The sequence below is a fragment of the Bufo gargarizans genome, chromosome 9 (genome assembly GCF_014858855.1).
Source record: "Bufo gargarizans isolate SCDJY-AF-19 chromosome 9, ASM1485885v1, whole genome shotgun sequence".
Taxonomy (NCBI): Eukaryota; Metazoa; Chordata; class Amphibia; order Anura; family Bufonidae; genus Bufo; species Bufo gargarizans.
In genome coordinates this window covers 160,255,888-160,275,344 of record NC_058088.1, presented here as the reverse complement: position 1 = coordinate 160,275,344, position 19,457 = coordinate 160,255,888, and the positions used below count along the sequence as shown (strand labels likewise).

The 19,457-nt window shown below is 45.0% G+C and overlaps 1 protein-coding gene across 3 annotated transcripts in view; it reads right to left on the bottom strand.

The window, feature by feature from the left end:
* RABGAP1 (RAB GTPase activating protein 1) overlaps window positions 1–19,457 on the bottom strand; it is a 176,162-nt gene that overhangs the window by 35,309 nt on the left and 121,396 nt on the right. For all 3 annotated transcript variants that reach the window (XM_044269095.1, XM_044269096.1, XM_044269097.1), the window contains 5 exons: window positions 17,766–17,840; window positions 16,536–16,661; window positions 10,499–10,642; window positions 4,741–4,782; window positions 4,492–4,620 (listed from right to left, as the gene is read on the bottom strand). In XM_044269095.1, coding sequence (XP_044125030.1) covers window positions 4,492–4,620; window positions 4,741–4,782; window positions 10,499–10,642; window positions 16,536–16,661; window positions 17,766–17,840 — 516 coding nt within the window. The remainder of the gene's footprint in view (window positions 1–4,491; window positions 4,621–4,740; window positions 4,783–10,498; window positions 10,643–16,535; window positions 16,662–17,765; window positions 17,841–19,457) is intronic.

Below are 19,457 nucleotides of genomic sequence, written 5' to 3'. Positions count from 1 at the left end.
CCCAACCTGTGGCCCTCCAGCTGTTGCAAAACTACAACTTCCAGCATGCATGGACAGCCGACAGCTATTAGGGCATGCTGGAAGTTGGAGTTTTGCAACAGCTGGAGGGCCACAGGTTGAGCATCCCAGCACCAGTACAATATAACATTGGTCCAAACAAAATAAGGCAACATTGAGAGACGCGGCACAGGAACATGGCAGGCTGTTCCAGCAGAGAATGGGAACAACATAGCCAGATACTGCCACGTGTCCGTCAGATCTCATTGACTATAATGGGAAACTTAATGGATTTAACCGGACAAAAACAGTTTTGTGCAGCAATGGAATCCTTGTGGAATCCCGGAATTTTTGCCAGGGAGCGCCCGAATCACTGCCGCTTCCCATAAAAGTCAATGGGGTCCAGCAGGCACGCGGCACTATCCAGCTATGCTGGATACAGAGAACTCCAGGAAGCCGTGTTCTGCCAGAACAGCCTACAGGACTGCCATGCCACATGTGTGAAACTAGCCTCAGGCACAACTGCCGTTTCAAAATGGTAGTGCCACCCATGGCAACCATTGAGGTTCTCTTGGCAGCATGGTGAAAAACGGAGGCTATAGTTGATATTTTTGTAGCACCAACAATATTAAAGGGGTTGTCTGGGCTACAGATATTGAGGACCTATTTTAAGGATAATTCATCAACCCTAGATCGGCGAGGAGGGTGGGGGGGGGGGGGGGGTGCCTCCTGGAAGAGGCTGTGGTACTCATGTGAGAGCTGCATCCTCTTCAGTGTTTACCAGCACGGCGTCTCCATTGTAGCGGCAGTGCAGTGTAATTACAGCGTTTTGTCCCATTTGAATTAGCCGCCCACCGATCTGATGCTGAAGACCTATCACAAGGACAGGTCATCAATATCTTTAGCCCAGATAACCCCTTTAAGACCACAGTGTACACTCAAGAGGCCTCAAGGACCCATATTCAGTTTTTCCGGTAGTAATTACATTTTATCTAATGCCTGCTACCTGCTTCCAGAAACAAAAGATTTATACTTACCTGCTTCCGCTGTTCCCCGCACTGTCTACATCTGGCCGTTCGGAAGCATGGTCATAAGTTCCGCTGCAGCCAATAACTGGCTTCAGCAGTGATGATGTGCTGCTTGTGGCCAGTTATTGGCTGCGGCAGATCACGTGACCATGCCCATGCACTACCGGATGTAAACAGTGCGGGAACCGGAAGATAAAGACAGCAGAGGCAGCATGAAGGACCGGAGTGGTGAGCAGCAGGTCAGTATGAATCTTCTTGTAGGAGGGAGGCTGTGGACATTAGATAAAATGTAATTATTACAGGAAAACCCCATTTATACACCACAGACTGGAGGGGACTTACTGACTACGGGAGCGTTTGCTCTGTGACCTCTGCAGAGGTCATTGTACAAGGAGGGAGTAGACAAGCTGTGATATCAGCCACTGTGAATGGTGGATCCTATGGTGCAGTTATTTTTATATAGCTTTAACCTTTCATTGTAATATTGCCAGTGATAATAATGAGATGACTGCTTAAAAGTGATCTGTACATACCGAGAAGTGGCGTCTATTAGGTTTATTGGCTTGTGCAAATATTGATTGTGACACGGACAATAAAAAAAAAACAAAAAAAAAAACTATAAACACAGAAGAAAATCAGCCGGCACTCGGTGTGTATAGTAAGTGGTGTGGGCGTCCAGGGTCGGCATCCCATCAAAGAACAAAGAAGACTGGCACTCGCTGTATTGGATTAAACTTTTATCCTTTTATTCGCACATGGAGGAACAAAATTGATGCGTTTCAACTCAAACACGAGTCTTTGTCAACCTGCTTGACAAAGACTCATGTTTGAGTCGAAACGCGTCAATTTTGTTCCTCCATGTGCGAATAAAAGCTGCATCCAATACAGCAAGTGCCGGTGTTCTGCCAGATCTCTATACCTTGCGAAAAGTCTATACCGGAAGTGACGCAGTCGCACAGGAATCAGCTGGAGGAGGGTGAATGCGGCGCTGTGCAAGCGCACATCCTCCTCCAGCTGATTCCTGTGCTGCCACGTCACTTCCGGTATAGACTTTTCTTAAGGTATAGAGATCTGGCAGAACACCGGTTTTCTTTGTTCTTTAAAAACCCTATAAAAACATTTATGTTTAACATAATTTAATTTAAACCATAGGTTATTTTCTGATGGCGCATTCCCTTTAATTCTGATGACTTGCATGGTACCAATAGTTTGGCGTAAAGCTGAAAGCTGCTCATAGTAAAAACAATTAAGAAAGCATCTGTCAAACAGACCTTTGCTCAAATATTCAACAATCTCCAACCATATTCTAGATCTGCGCCTAGTCTGTATTTTTTGCGAATCTCCCAAGGTCCCATTTATTTCTATGGGTGCTCCTCACCAAAAAAAGACAGCAGTGATAAGTCACATTTTTATATCAATAGGGAACAGGAAGTAGAGACCAGCCCTGTACCTCAGATGGATCCAGAGATCTCCCCATTCATTGCTCTGCTAGATTTATATGGAGCTGATCGCTCAAGGGGAGTGTCTTTTCTGCTGCAGCTCAGGGGGCGTGTCCATGCTCTCCCTATCACAGCTCAGGAGGTGTGTCCATGCTCTCCCCATAACAGCTCAGGGGGCGTGTCCATGCTCTCCCTATCACAGCTCAGGGGGCGTGTCCATGCTCTCCCTATCACAGCTCAGAAGGATGAAACCGAGCATGTGAGGCCCTCGCAGTGAGCAGGACAAAGAAATAAGAAAAAGAACACACAGCAGATGGCGCTATACAGATAAATTTTATTAGCTCAGCGGCAATAATACATTTTTAATTACTGCAATTATAAAATGTATTCAGATCCAGGCGCTGGTTTGAAAGCTGTAAGAATTGGTGGGACGACCCCTTTAATGAGTAAACAAATAGGTCATCATGTGACATGCCATGTGATGATCTCTTCATTCATAGAGGATTGCTATGCTTTATGGGTCCAATTGCCATTACCCAACCACTGATTAATGTCACTTTTTTTTTTTACAGACATAGCTATAGTCCATGTAAACAGATTTATTTTTTTCAGTTTGCCAATAAATGTATCAATTCTACAATACTTTTGTAATTTTTTATGTAAAAGTATTTAACATCACATAGCCATAGCGCATGAATAAGACAACAAGGTCGCTGTGCGCCATAAAGCGCCATTTCCCTTCTATTTTCTTATTCAAGTGGGGGTCTTAGCACCAATGACACTATTTTGGCAATTTTATGAAGCATTCCCTAATTTTTTACATTAAAATTCTATTGCCTACAGTATCTCAACATATAAAATGATGTCTTGAGAATGACCTTTCAGTGCTTTACACCACAGCTACTTGTCCCCATTAAATACATTACTACACAAGCAAGGACTAGCTGTATTTACACCATTTTCAGATTTTTAGGCCCCTTTCACACAAGCGAGTTTTCCGTGCAGGTGCAATGAGTGAAGTGATTGCATAGCACCCGCACTGAATCCTGGCCCATTCATTTCAATGTGTCTGTGTAAATGAGCGTTTTTTTTTCACGCATCAGATCTGCGTTGCGTGACAATTGCAGCATGTACTATAGGCTACATGCACATGAACGTTGTTTGTTTCCGTGTCCGTTCCGTTTTTTTGCGGATAGGATGCGGACCCATTCATTTAAATGGGTCCGCAAAAGATGCGGACAGCACACCGTGCTGTCCGCATCAGTATGTCCGTTCCGTAGCCCCACAAAAAGAATAAAAATAGAACATGTCCTATTCTTGTCCGTTTTAGGGGGGGGGCGGACTGCAAAACACATACGGTCGTGTGCATGTAGCCATATTCTGCGTTTTTCACACAGCCCTGGCCCCATAGAAGTGAATGGGGCTTCAGTGAAAAACGCATTGTCCAGATGCAAAGCATTTTTCACTGATGGCTTGTAGGAGATGTTGTTTGTGAATCTTTAGGGTTTTTTCACCCCCACCCAAAAAACTGAAACACTGAATGCAATTGCAGACAAAACTAACTGAACTCGCTTGAGAAACGGTGCGAATTTCACTGAACGCACCCTGACACGATCTGTATAGTTCGGGTGAAAGAGGCCATACAATGAACTCCCCAGACGCCATAATCAGAATATACGATGATCCGGAAAACTGAACTACCCTGGAAATTGTGTTATATCAGATGGGTTTATTGTCTGATCACGCACTACAAGAAATATTCACGTAGTCAGGAAAACCTAAAAAATCCCCCAGAGGTACAAAGGACGTCACAGTAAAAGTAAAACTCATCCTTGTTATCAGTAATGTGCAGTGCGCAAATCTAAATAACGTTGTGTCTTTATGTGCGGCAATTACAACATGAAGCTCTGAGCCGAGTCAGCAGTATGTTACATCAAATAGTGCAAACCCGAAAATATATCTGGAATCCATAATCAAAAGTGTATTAACCCAGCCATGGGTGTATTAACCTCAGCCATGACATTTACCTTTAGGCTGCAGGCCAGTTCCATTAACTTTTTCGCATTGTCCTCCGAGCGATATCTCTTTGGAAGCTGGACGCGGAAGAATTTTAGAGCACCCTCAAAATCTGTAAGGAGCAGATCGTCCTTAGAGGTCTAGGAGATATTGAAGCAGACAGGTTTTTGTAACAGTGGAAAAAAGAACTGAAAGTCCAAATCTAGCCGTCCAGGTTACTGCTACTTGTTACTACAATTTCTTATAGAAAAAAAACCTACCTTTAATAATCCCAGTGCAACGTTAAAAATGACACTTATTCCCTGTGGACAAAAACGAAAAATCATAATGAAGTTATTGATAGCACACTACTAATCGCAAACGCATAAAGCAATGGCATCCTGCTTATGACTGGTGGGGATCCGGCCTGTGTACCACCCCAATCCTGAGAACGAAGGGGACGCAGCACTAGGTTAGCACAAGGAACTGCAGCCGTATGAAGTGGAGCATGCTGTAGTTCTCAGGATAGACCTCTGGGACCCCCATAGCTGATACGGCCATGCTATCACCATCTTGGACATTTAAGTCACTTTTAGGACCCCGACCTATCAGGAGAACAGGTGTCCCCTGTGTATATGCCACAAATGTCGAAAGGCTCATCATCATTATTAACTCGTTGCTTCCCAATGACCTGGACGATAACTGACTTGTGTAAATGAAGAAAAAGATGAGCTATATGTGATTATTTCCATTTGATCTTCATCAACTGGACCGCTGTAAAAAATGTCTTTACTGGCAGCAAGATCTGAGAAGGGAAATTCTACTTGCAGCAACATTTCCAGAGAGCAGTGCTGCTTAAAGGGGTTTTCCGGGATTTTAATATTGATGACCCATCCTCAGAATAGGTCATCAATATTAGATCGGCAAGGGTCCAACACCTGTCACCCCTGTCGATCAGCTGGTTGAAGAGAAGCCTGTGCTCAGTGCAAGCGCAGCCTTCCCTTCTTTGGTTAGCTGCTCGCCGTCAGCATCACAGCGGCGAGCAGTGTAATTATAAGCCCATTCACTTCTATGGGATGGCTCTGTAATACTGAAGTGTATAGGAACGAGCCGCCCCATAGAAGTGAATTGTAATTACACTGCTCACCGCTGCAATGTCTATGGTGAGCAGGTAAAGAAGGGAAGGCTGCGCTTGCACTGAGCACAGGCTTCCCTTCAACCAGCTGATCGGTGGGGGTGCTGGGTGGCAGACCCCCGCCGATCTGATACTGATGACCTATCCTGAGGATGGGTCATCAATATTAAAATCCCGGAAAAACCCTTTAAGGCCCCCATACACATTAGAGGATTGGTGGCTGAACTATCGGGACAGATAAGTATCGGGAAAATTAAACTTCATTACATTTTTATGTTCCTTTGGGATGTAAGCCACCGTCAGAGGCTTGGCTGTGTTTTTTCCTCTTCCCTCATTGAAAACACATACATGCTCGACCAAACCGAACAGATTTGTGTACATGGGAAGAGTCAGCGATCGGCCGAACATGCATTTGGCTGACATCTAATTGAGGCGTATGGGCACCTCTACAGTTTCAATAAGGACTCATGCCCATGAAGGTAAGGGCTCCATGCCTGTGCTGTGGACAGCAAATAGCAGCCCGCAATACATGGGCACTAGCCGTATGAACTCCGTGCTCCAGATGAGGCCCCATAGACTTGGATGTGTCCGCGATCGGCAAGATAGGGCAAAAGGTAGGAGACGTCTTATCTTTTGCGGTGTGGAGACATGGATCTGAAAGCCCACATAAGGGCTTCACAGTGTTTCTGTGGGCTTCCGATCTGTGCCTACGCTCCGCAAAAGATAAGACATGTTCTATCTTTAGCTGTATCTTGCCGATCTTGGACCCATTCAAGTCAATTGTTTGCGGTCTGCAATAGGGGCATAGAGCCCTTATGTTCGTGGGAATGAGCCCTAAATGTCAAGTTAAGATATTGGTTGAAACTGTAATATTACACATTAACCTTATAAAGATATATAATGGACGTATTCAAAGAGTTTGAGCTTTACCACACAAACAAAATTAAAACATTTTAAATGACAAATATCATAAAAATGTGTAAATGTTAAAATAGGTGTAAGCATTGCCCTATATTCCAGCGCACTGAAGAAAACATTTAACACTTATACAGGTTTCAAATTCTATTCTGAAGTCTGTGAAATCTGGTTATCCAGCATCACAACTGTCCTGAGTATATACTGTATTAGCAGACGTGTGGGTGAACACTGGACGTATGAGCTAGGATATCTCTTATGCCACCAGCAGAGGGCAATGCAGGCCAACAAATCAGGACCATAGTGCTAGAGCTCATTGTTCTGTGCCAAGCGGTTATATCTGCCGATGTATAAAGATCTATCAGAAGATGTTCAAAAACATTTCATTTCCACACATCACTGCACTGATTGCATTAGGCAAGTCTCTGAAACATGTCCCAGATTGTCAAAGATGCTTTAAATGGGACGCTATCTATTTGTTTTAACTGACCTCTAGCAATAAGATGATCATGCAGTGTCCCACTGCTGGGCCCTAGTGATCTGTGGGGGAACCCGGCAGCAACTGTTTATTTCCACTGCACCACCATTGCAGGGAAAATATACTAATACAGGTCCTTCTAAAAAAAATTGCATATTGTGATAAAGTTCATTATTTTCTGTAATGTACTGATAAACATTAGACTTTCATATATTTTAGATTCATTACACACCAACTGAAGTAGTTCAAGCCTTTTATTGTTTTAATATTGATGATTTTGGCATACAGCTCATGAAAACCCAAAATTCCTATCTAAAAAAAATTAGCATATTTCATCCAACCAATAAAAGAAGTGTTTTTAATACAAAAAAAAGTCAACCTTCAAATAATTATGTTCAGTTATGCACTCAATACTTGGTCGGGAATCCTTTTGCAGAAATGACGGCTTCAATGCGGCGTGGCATGGAGGCAATCAGCCTGTGGCACTGCTGAGGTGTTATGGAGGCCCAGGATGCTTCGATAGCGGCCTTAAGCTCATCCAGAGTGTTGGGTCTTGCGTCTCTCAACTTTCTCTTCCCAATATCCCACAGATTCTCTATGGGGTTCAGGTCAGGAGAGTTGGCAGGCCAATTGAGCACAGTAATACCATGGTCAGTAAACCATTTACCAGTGGTTTTGGCACTGTGAGCAGGTGCCAGGTTGTGCTGAAAAATGAAATCTTCATCTCCATAAAGCTTTTCAGCAGATGGAAGCATGAAGTGCTCCAAAATCTCCTGACAGCTAGCTGCATTGACCCTGCCCTTGATAAAACACAGTGGACCAACACCAGCAGCTGACATGGCACCCCAGACCATCACTGACTGTGGGTACTTGACACTGGACTTCAGGCATTTTGGCATTTCCCTCTCCCCAGTCTTCCTCCAGACTCTGGCACCTTGATTTCCGAATGACATGCAAAATTTGCTTTCATCCGAAAAAAGTACTTTGGACCACTGAGCAACAGTCCAGTGCTGCTTCTCTGTAGCCCAGGTCAGGCGCTTCTGCCGCTGTTTCTGGTTCAAAAGTGGCTTGACCTGGGGAATGCGGCACCTGTAGCCCATTTCCTGCACACCCCTGTACACGGTGGCTCTGGATGTTTCTACTCCAGACTCAGTCCACTGCTTCCGCAGGTCCCCCAAGGTCTGGAATCGGTCCTTCTCCACAATCTTCCTCAGGGTCCGGTCACCTCTTCTCGTTGTGCAGCGTTTTCCGCCACTCTTTTTCCTTCCCACAGACTTCCCACTGAGGTGCCTTGATACAGCACTCTGGGAACAGCCTATTCGGTCAGAAATTTCTTTCTGTGTCTTACCCTCTTGCTTGAGGGTGTCAATGATGGCCTTCTGGACAGCAGTCAGGTCGGCAGTCTTACCCATGATTGCGGTTTGGAGTAATGAACCAGGCTGGGAGTTTTTAAAAGCCTCAGGAATTTTTTGCAGGTGTTTAGAGTTAATTAGTTGATTCAGATGATTAGGTTAATAGCTCGTTTAGAGAACCTTTTCATGATATGCTAATTTTTTTAGATAGGAAATTTGGGTTTTCATGAGCTGTATGCCAAAATCATCAATATTAAAACAATAAAAGGCTTGAACTACTTCAGTTGTGTGTAATGAATCTAAAATATATAAAAGTCTAATGTTTATCAGTACATTACAGAAAATAATGAACTTTATCACAATATGCTATTTTTTTTTTAGAAGGACCTGTATATAGTTCTCATAAAAATTGTGCTGTCCATCTGAATTCATGGATTTATTCTGAGCAAGAGAGGCTCATTATAGCTTTATCTAATTTTATTTAATAGATAAGGGTCCTAAATGCCCATCTAAAATGTCAGAAATGATCTTGTGTGCTAAACAACTTCTTGAAGAGGTGGTCTCACTTCAGCAAATGGCATTTATCATGTAGAGTAAGTTAATACAAGGCACTTACTAATGTATTGTGATCGTCCATATTCCTTTGCTGACTGCTCACATTATACACTGCTCATTTACAGGGGTTATGACCACCTCTGCAGCGCAGATACGAGGTGGCCGGGACGGGAGCTGCTGTGCATGTGCCTATGCGCACTCCCATGGTCCTGGTTAGGTTTGAGCGAATCAAGCTCCGAATCGTAGATCAGAAGTGGATTTGTTCAAAGACTTTGATGTTAATGCAGCTTCCGTACACCATTAAAATGTATTGGCTTCGTGGAGACAAACTTTGTCTCGCCCAAAGTGGCACAAGACTTTGGTGAATTACTACTGTATTCATATCTGTGTATTGAAAAACATTTTAAAATAGGCTTGGTACTGGCTGGTACCACTTCAGATTTCTATTTTAAAATGTTTTAAAATACGCAGATACGAATACAGTAGTAATTCACTGAAGTCTAGCGTGACTTTGGGCGAGACGAAGTTTGTCTCCACGAAGCCAATACATTTTAATGGTGTACGGAGACATCATTATTATAGAAGTTTTATGATCCCAAGCTCAATTCACTCAAGCCTAGTCCTGGCCATCAGAGGCCGACACTTTCTCCTATAGTGTGCAAGCACGACCACTACTGATGGATTGCAGGGTGGTCTGTAACCATAGAAACTAGCAGTGTATAATGTGAAGGAGAAATGAATCCAGCCAGCAAAGGAGGCAATATGGACAACAACAATACATTAGTGCCTGGCATTAACTCTCTCTACATGATAAATGCCATTTGCTGAAGGATGTGTTCACATCTACATCAAAGGTTCTGTTAGGAGCCTTCATGGCCGATTCCATTACAATATCCAGACAAGACAGCGCAGCATGCTTCCAATTTTATAATTTTTTTTGTAAAATGCCAGGCTCTCTGATGGAAGCACGACAGGCACCATTTGGTTCCATCATGTGAAGGCTGCTTTTTCAGTTTTGGTTCCTTGGTTAATTAACCCTAAATGATCAGTGAGGCTACTTTCACACTAGCGTTCGATCGGATCCGTTCTGAACGGATCCGCTCATATTAATGCAGACGGTGGCTCCGTTCAGAACGGATCCGTTTGCATTACCATGAACAAAAAAAAAAAAAAAATAATTTTTTTTTTTTGTTCATGATAGTTCAAACGGATCAGTTTTGACTTTACATTGAAAGTCAATGGGGGACGGATCCGTTTGAAAATTGAGCCATACTGTGTCAACTTCAAACGGATCCGTCCCCATTGACTTACATTGTAAGTCTGGACGGATCCGTTTGCCTCCGCACGGCCAGGCGGACACCCGAACGCTGCAAGCAGCTTTCAGGTGTCCGCCTGCTGAGCGGAGCGGAGGACAGACGGAGCCAGACTGAGGCATTCTGAGCGGATCCGCATCCACTCAGAATGCATTAGGGCTGACCGGATCCGTTCGGGGCCGCTTGTGAGAGCCTTCAAACGGAACTCACAAGCGGAGCCCCGAACGCAAGTGTGAAAGTAGCCTAAGATCACATCTGGAAGTGTCACATAATATTGCCTATTGTACCTACCTCACACAAGAGCAAGTCAATGATGTGGAAGACCATGTAGAGCGGGAACTTGGCAGTAAAGAGTGTCAGAAACCATTGGGAAGCGTACATGTGGGCTTCAAGGCTGATCTCCAGGAAGTGAGAGTACAGGTCTGCAATATATTCCTGACAACCGGGAAAAAAAGACTAATTGAAGGTTCTCTGATACTAAACATATGATGTTACATGCATTAATTACTGAACACCAATCATATATATGGTTATCATCAAAGGGGCTTCCAGGCAGGAAGAACTTGCCCCAAAGGATGGTAATTGTCTACCAAGGAGGCCAGAAGCGCTCACATGTTGCCAGGCTGCATGGACAGCACGGTGGCTCAGTGGTTAGCACTGGTGCCTTGCAGCGCTGGGGTCCTAGATTCAAATCCAACCAAAGACAACTTCTGCATTGAGTTTGCATGTTCTCCCCTTGTTCGTGTGGGTTTCAAACAGGTTCTATGGTTTCCTCCCACACTCCAAAGACATACTGAAGGCAGCCATGTTTTTCTACTCCTGGACAGCCCCTTTAATATATTTATTCATCCCCTTCCAGGAAAAAATTTGGAAAACTTCTTTAAAGACAATCCTGGCTTTACGTTGCTAATGATATTTATCTGCCTGCACTGATGAGACCCAAAAGGCTGAAGCACATTTCTGTAAACTGTGGTATTCTAAAATTGCTGAGAAACAGACTCGGGCTTCATGCACATGACCGTTCCGTTTTTTGTGGTCCGCAAATTACAGAAGCCGCATCTTTTGCGGCCCCAATGAAGTGAATGAGTCCGCACCCGAGCCGCAAAAACGGCGGCTCGGATGTGGACCAGAACAGTCGTGTGCATGAGGACTTATAGGGCAGCGGAGAACACTGTCGTATGAAGGTGATTTGCTCATCTGAGACATCAAAGACACCCATCAGTCACCTGCAGTCGGGCAGACACTTCCCAGCAGAGCAGAAGCCTCAGCCGGTGAGCGGCTATCCGCATGGCTCATACAGGGGAGTGATTCTGAACAGTTTTTTCATTTTAAAGAGAATTATTAAGCTCTCCAAGCTGGTTTGAAGGCCATTCGCATGACCATTAACAGCAGGACTGACACACAAATACAGCAAGGGGGCCAGAGAAATTTCAGCCAGCCAGCACGCTGGATAGCCTGTGTCCCATATACAAGCTACAAACATAGACGTCTATTGGGTGCAATAAGAATCCACCCTCATCAAAAGTGCAGTAGTTCCCTATAATATTGAATTGGAAATCATTCATTTAGCAGTGCCATAGCACTGTATGCAAACCTCCAAGCAGAGGTTCCCTGTGGTATGCAGAGGACTGGCTACATCTTTCCGGGCTTACCCCGAAATTCTTTCATTTTAGAGACTCAATGAAAAGTTAAACAAAAGTTTCCATATTTTTGGGAGAAATTCAACTATTTCTGCCGCTACTAAGAATAGCCAAGCTAAACAGGAATGTCTCCAGGTGAAGAAACACACTGATAGGCATCGAGACGGGCGGAATCGCTGGGCACCAGCTGTGTCTGAACCAGATGTATTACTGGAAGCAGAAGCTGATGAAGAACGTATGGGACAGCTAACAAGCGTCAGGTGAACTGAGGATCAAACTAGTAGGTGTCATACGGCGGCATAAGGGTAGATTTCTAGGGAGGTGATGAGTAAGGTCTTCATGTTTTGCCATGTATCTTCCATTTTTTTTAAACTGAAACCAAGCTCAACCACGCTAAATCCTAGAGGATATTTCTATGGGCAGCATGGTGGCTCAGTGGTTAAGCACCGTTATCTTGTAACCGCTAGAGCTCTGGGTTCAGATGTGACCAAAAGTAACATCTGCATGGAGTATGCACGTTCTCCCAGTGTTTGTGTTGGTTTCCTCTGAGGAATCTGGTTTCCACCCACACTCCAAAAATACACCGATAGGCTATCTGGCTTCCTATGACATTGTTCCTGATGTGCGTACGTCTGCAACTTAAAACTAAATTAGGAACAGGGACTGATGACAACTTCTGTACAATGCTACATAATATAATTAGGTTATGTAAGCGACAGAGACAGAAACAAATGACTGAATTTGTAAATATTTATACCAGTTTAAGTGAGAATATGTAAATAATAATTTTGCAATATGGATGTTGAAATAGAATAATAAAAAAATATACAAAAAAAAAAAAACGCAACAGAAAACAATACATATTCTGTATTTTTTAGATGCAAAACTTTAAGGGCATCTGTCAGCAGGATCAGCCCAGCCATAAAGCCTGGTAGGGCTGACACTGCTGATTAAAAACATACGGTAACTTTGTTCCCCAGATCAGTTGCTGTGTTTAGGAGAAATGTGTGTTTTAAAGGGGTTATCCAGTAATAAATACTGATGATCTATCCCCAGGAACCCTGCCGATCAGCAGTTAGAAGAGGTCAGGTGCTCAATGAGCACCGCGGCCCCTTCCTACGCCATGTCAGGTCACCATACATCGGTCACAGGGGCTAGTTGCAGCTCAGTCCCACTGAAGTGAATGGGGCTGGGCTGCTGTACTATGTAAGGCGCCGTGCTCACCAGAGCTCCGGTGAGAGTGGCGGCTCCCTGTAACAGCTGACCGGCAGGGGTGGCGGCGCTTGGACAACCGCCAATCTGATAATGATGACCTAACCTGAGGATAGGTTATCATAATATATTACTCTACCCATTTAATGTATATGTAGGCTTAAGTGCACTGAAGGTGGGCCCTAGCTACTCAGTGCACCTTAGCCCCTCTGTTCTGCTACCCTAGATACTCCTCATTTCACTTGATTAACAGGGACAGTCATCTAGGTGAAGGGTGGACAGTCTCTTGCTGCAGAGCTAAGGTGCACAAAGTAGGAATTGCTTGCACTCAGTGCACTTAAGCACTCATTTAAAAATCTTTAAAAACACTTATTTCTCCTAAATGCAGCAACAGAAGGGAGACAAAAGGTATGCTTTTAATCAGCGGTGTCAGCCCTAACAAGCATTACGTCTGATTTAGTTGGGTTGCTCCTGCTGACAGATGCTCTATAAAGAGGTTGCCTGAAAGATTTTTTTAAAACTCCCCCAAAGTCCCTAAATGCGTTAAAATAATACAAAATTGTATACTCTGTACCAGTTAATAGCCCAGCCATTTCCAATGATGTGGGAATAAGTAGCGAGTGTAGGATCTTTTATTATTTTACCATATTTAGGGATTTTGGGGAGATTTTTAAATACATTGTACCCCTTTAACTTAAGAAATCTAAAAGGTGGACCTCGCTTATTGTGCTGATGACACTGGAATGAGCTTCTCAAACAATATATAGCAATATTATAAAAAGGCTATTCTCTAGATTAGGGTTAGGCAACCTCCGGCACTCCAGTTGCTGTGAAACTACAACTCCCAGCATGCATACTTGCTCTTCTCTTCTCAGACCTCCCATAGAAATGAATTGAGCATGCTAGGAATTGAAGTTTTATAACAGCTGTAGTGCCGGAGGTTGCTGACCCCGTGCTCTAGAATGTCACTATACAGGATTGTCCTTCACAAGAACTAAGGGGATTCAAGTGCATTGTAAAGGTTGAAACCCTATTAACGGATTAAAAACTCACAGGGCAAGTCTGTTTACCCTAAAGGTTTTCCCCACAGTGTGCGTTTCTGATTTCTGAAATCACAGCCACTTCGCTGCTGCTGCAAATGCTGTGGATTTTCCGCATTAAATTCTGATATGGAGAATCAACAGTATTTACGCCACGTCTGGCCAGAACCTTAGCATTGATGTCCCCACTCAGAGTGATCTACCACTTCTTGGCTCTCCTGTGGTTCTTCCTCGATATTTTAAAAGGTCATTAACTTTTTGCAAAGCTTTTGATATGTTGTACAGACTAGGGCTGCGGCAAACAATAATTTTAGTAATCTAGTATTCTGATTATTTTTACGATTAATCAAGTACTCCAATAAGAAAAAATAAATTAATAGACTGTTTTCCTTTCTAAAAACTCATTAGACCCCCTGCCATCAGTCCCCAACACCCTTCGTTCCCCCCGTGCAATCATCCCAAGTGCATCAGCTCCACTATCCCCCAGTGCCATCAGCTCTCCCCCACCCCAGTGCCATCAGCTCTCCCCCACCCCAGTGCCATCAGCTCTCCCCCACCCCAGTGCCATCAGCTCTCCCCCACCCCAGTGCCATCAAGCTCTCCCACCAACCCCAGTGCCATCAAGCTCTCCCCCACCCCCAGTGCCATCAAGCTCTCCCCCACCCCCAGTGCCATCAAGCTCTCCCCCACCCCCAGTGCCATCAAGCTCTCCCCCACCCCCAGTGCCATCAAGCTCTCCCCCACCCCCAGTGTCATCAAGCTCTCCCCCACCCCCAGTGTCATCAAGCTCTCCCCCACCCCAGTGTCATCAAGCTCTCCCCCAACCCCAGTGTCATCAAGCTCTCCCCCAACCCCAGTGCCATCAGCTCTCCCCCAACCCCAGTGCCATCAGCTCTCCCCCACCCCCAGTGCCATCAGCTCTCCCCCATCCCCAGTGCCATCAGCTCTCCCCAACCCCAGTGCCATCAGCTCTCCCCCAAGCCCAGTGCCATCAGCGCCACTCCCCCAGTGCCTTCAGCTCATTAGACCCCCTGCTATCAGTCCCCAACACCCTTTGTTCCCCCCCGTGCAATCAGCCCAAGTGCATTAGCTCCGTTCCCCCAGTTCCATCAGCTCTCCCCCACCGCAGAGCCATCAGCTCTTCCCTACCCCAGTGCCTTCAGCATTCCCCCACCCCAGTAAAATCAGCTCCACTCCCCCTTGGGCCATCGTCTTTCCCCCCTTGTGCCATCACCTCTGCTCCTCTTGTGTCATAGTCTCTGCTCCCCCTTGTGCTATCACCTCTCCCCCCTTGTGTCATAGTCTCTGCTCCCCCTTGTGCCCTCCTGCCCCTATTCCTGACACCCGGAGTGCACAGCGTCATTAATTGCCATGACACTGTAGAGTATGGGCGCCCGGCCATAGTCGCGTCGTCACCGCCTTGGTGTCACCGACTTACGTTTCCAGCAGGGGTGCCACCGACACTCCATCGTTCCGCGCTGCTCTGGGCCTGACGTCACACAGTGCGTCAGGTCACGGTGTGCGTAAGTCAGGAGGAATGCAGAGCAGGACGTGCTGTGGAGTGTCCGGAGTGAGTTTTCCTGGTGCATTGCAGGCCAGCGGGAGACCACAGACCGGAAGTAATAGCAAGCGCTTCATTCCCGCTCCGTGGTCATGTGACACATATGAATCCTCGATGCAAAGGGTTTTTTTTTGTGTCGAATTACTCGATTTAATAGAGTACTCGCTGCAGCCCTAGTACAGACATCAAAAGTTTAGCTCGGAGTGATCCCTGGGACAAGCGGAGAGAAGCATGCATATAGCCTACTCTCTCTCCTTGCTGCACAAGACGGGCTCCAGCATGTGCTTCCCTTTCCCTTCTAGGTATCATGGGGGGATATCATTTTGATATGTCTACAAAATATCAAAGATTTGCAAAACTTTAGTGACCCTTTAAGTCTACAATAGCAGTAGCTGCTATAAGAAACTAACCTGCCGCAGAAGTGTGGAACCCTTTGGCACTGCTGCTTCCAAGGCTTCGCACTGAGCCAACCATCTGATGAGGGTGAAGCTCCCTGAAACAGCTGTCTACAGATAGATATCTGGCTTGGCCACATTCCCCTGTCAAATCCCAAAGTTTTTTGAAATTCGTATCTTGACTCAAAGGGAGCCAATTTGGCGCTGGCGAGACAGTTCTCGTTCTTGGGAGATACCTCTCTGCATATTCGTTTCCCATGGAGCATTGCCAATAAGTCTCCATACCATGGAGCACTTCCAGCAAGCCTCTATACAGGACTGGTCTCTTCAAGGAGATTCAGCACCCTGCCTAAGCACTGCCATACTGACATTGACTAAGCTCTGGGAAATGACCCATGGCTGTTTGCAATGAGCGTAACCTTTGCACGTGGTTTCCACAATTGTACAAATTGTACAAATTCAGCGTTTCTACATGCTGACCTGCATCAGCCGCTCCAGCTGGTAGAACTTGCAGTGCAGATCTTCAAAGTTCTGTTTGAAAAGTTCCCTGAGTCCATAATCGAACATGATTTTGACCAGGACGCTGAAAGCTTGTTCTTCAGGCATCTGTGGAAGCAGAAAAAAAAATTGTCATCTTCCTGCCGGATCTCTTCAATGTAAACACTACTGCTATTCTCCAGACACATGTTTTTATAAAACATCCCAGATGAATAAGATCACAAAGGCCATGACAGGTCAGGTCTTCACTATCGGCATCGCTACACACCAGCATAATAATATAACGCGTCCTACCTGGTTACTGGCAAGATGCACTGACATGCGTTGTCAACACAGCAAAAAACCGACATCCCTTAATGATCAGTTTGGAACTCAAAAGGATTTCTCAATTTCAACCTTTCGTAGCCAAGATGTGATTAATTACAATGCTAGTGGTACACTGACAGGCATAATAGTAAGGTATCGATGGCAGCATGATGCCATGTTGTAGGGTGCCAATGGACTGGCGGGCACTGGCAGAGGAAGCCCCCTTCCTCTCTCAAACATTTTTCATGCCATGTCATGCCCCCTCCACAATCTCATGGATACACTAGGCACTTTGCGTAATCTAGACACTCCTGTAATGTGAAGAAAAAGGCAGCACGGATGAATCCCCCGGATCTGGGGTCATGAGAAACTACAGTGCATAATTTTCAATGGATCTGGCCCCTTGGAATTTGGGATAAAACGCAAGTTTTATTTACTTGATTAAAAGAACTCCATGGTCCCACGGGAGGACGCGTTTCGTGCAGATGGCGCTTCATCATGGAGTTTTTTTAATCATGTAAATAAAATTTACGTTTAATCCTAAATTCCAAAGTGCTGGATCCACTGAAAATTTGTCACTAAACACCCCCAAGATCACTGTGATTGATATATCCACTGGAGGTAGTTCCCACCCATGAAGAACATATCCATCATTCGTCTTCGTTAAAGGGGTAGTCTCACTTCAGCAAATGCAAGCAGTGTATAATGCGATGGAAAAAATGAATCCAGCCAGCAAAGGAGGCAATATGGACAATCACAGTACATTAGTAAGTGCCTTGTATTAACTTTATCCAAATAATAAATGCCATTTGCTGAAGTGACACAACCCCTTTAAAAGGGTTAATATATAGTGTCCGACCCAAGAAAATGCAAGATTTACTGAAACAAACAGGAGCGTAAACCTACGTGTAGCAAGAGAACTGCAGCGAGGAAGGACTGTCCTTGACAATACCCGATCTCCTCATCGTACACAGAATAGGCCTGGAAGAAGAAGACAGCAGACAGATGGTCATAACATCCTCAAACAAGTCGGAAACTCTGAGCAGAGCCAATAGTAGTACTTTTCAGATACTCACCGGGTCGTGAATCACAAGTACATGGCAGGCATCTCATTCTGTGATTTATACTGTTTACAGAAGTGAATGAACGCTCACATACTAGTCATAACGGTGGAAAGACACATGGGAGCCATACGGGTAGTCAGATCAAAGACATACATCGCACAAAAAGGGAAAACACAGTGAGACAAAATCCATACTGTATGTGGTATTTCCCAGAGCTACAGGTGAGTTCTCGACATGATGAGGCCAGGGCAATGCCTTGAAGGGTGCAGCAGTGTGTTCCTTAAAAAGAGGTCCCTGCAGGCTGGATAGCACCCAGGATCCCTGACCACTGCCCCTTACAACTGAACTCTCATCCTTGGGAGCCACCACCACCACTTTTTTCTCACTTTTTCTGCAAAAGTGCAGTACAATAGTGCAGGACAATAATCCCGCAGGCGGTCCGACGTGCACAGCATCATTGTAATCTATGATGCTGTATACTGCTGTGCGCGCGATCATTGTCGCTCCGGGACATATGGCCCGCATATCTCGGAGGGCATACGGTCGTGTGCAAGAGGCCTTACAATGAGAAATGACACAGGGAAAAAGTATTGAACACAAGAAGAAAGAGAGGTGCAAAAAGCCATGGAAAGTCATGACCCCAGCTGACCACCTTTACATATCTCTCCCTAACACGTGTTGGGACTATACAATTATTTATTTACAATTGGTCACTAGGACCATAGATGTCCCTGATTGACACGTGTTACTAAGTCTAAAATTTAAACTTTTATTACTTGTCCTTAAAATGTTTCGAACACTACAATTAAAATAATCAGCTATGCTTGCTAGATACATTCATCATAGTGCCAATGACTCTGTTTACTAGGTGATCCCACTAGAGGGCGCTTGTAACTGTTAGCTGTTTGAGGCTCTGCTGCCTATTATTACGGTGCCCCAGTGCTATATTACTGCGCTCTGTTATTGTCACAGTGCGCTGTTTCAAACAGCAGTCGCCCTCATGAGGTACACTTTCTCTCTTTGTATTAACAACAGATCATTTCCTAGCCATGCATACACTGGCTAAAACACGCTATCTGCCCCCCGACATGTTTCGCCAAACACTTGGCGTCTTCAGGGGTTTGGGCACTTCACTCTATCAGTAATTAGAAAGCAATCCCTCCACTGGTTCAACTGATGGCCTATACAAAGGTGTCTCATTACCAAGGTGCCACACGAGAAACATGATGGGTAAAACGATTAAGCTCTCTCAAGACCTTTGCAACCTTATTGTTGGCCTTGGTTACAGAAGATACACACACAAAAGGCACTACATATCACCCCAAAAACACCATACCAACAGTGAGGTTTGGAGGTGGGAACATCATGGTGCGGGGCTTTTTTTTAGGATACGGCACTAGCAAACTTCATATAATTGAAGGAAGGATGACTGGACAAATGCACTGAGACATTCTTTAAAAAGAAATCTTCTGCCGTCTACCAGGATGATGATGATCCCAGCCATGTGTTCCCTCCTCCTCATACAGATTCATGG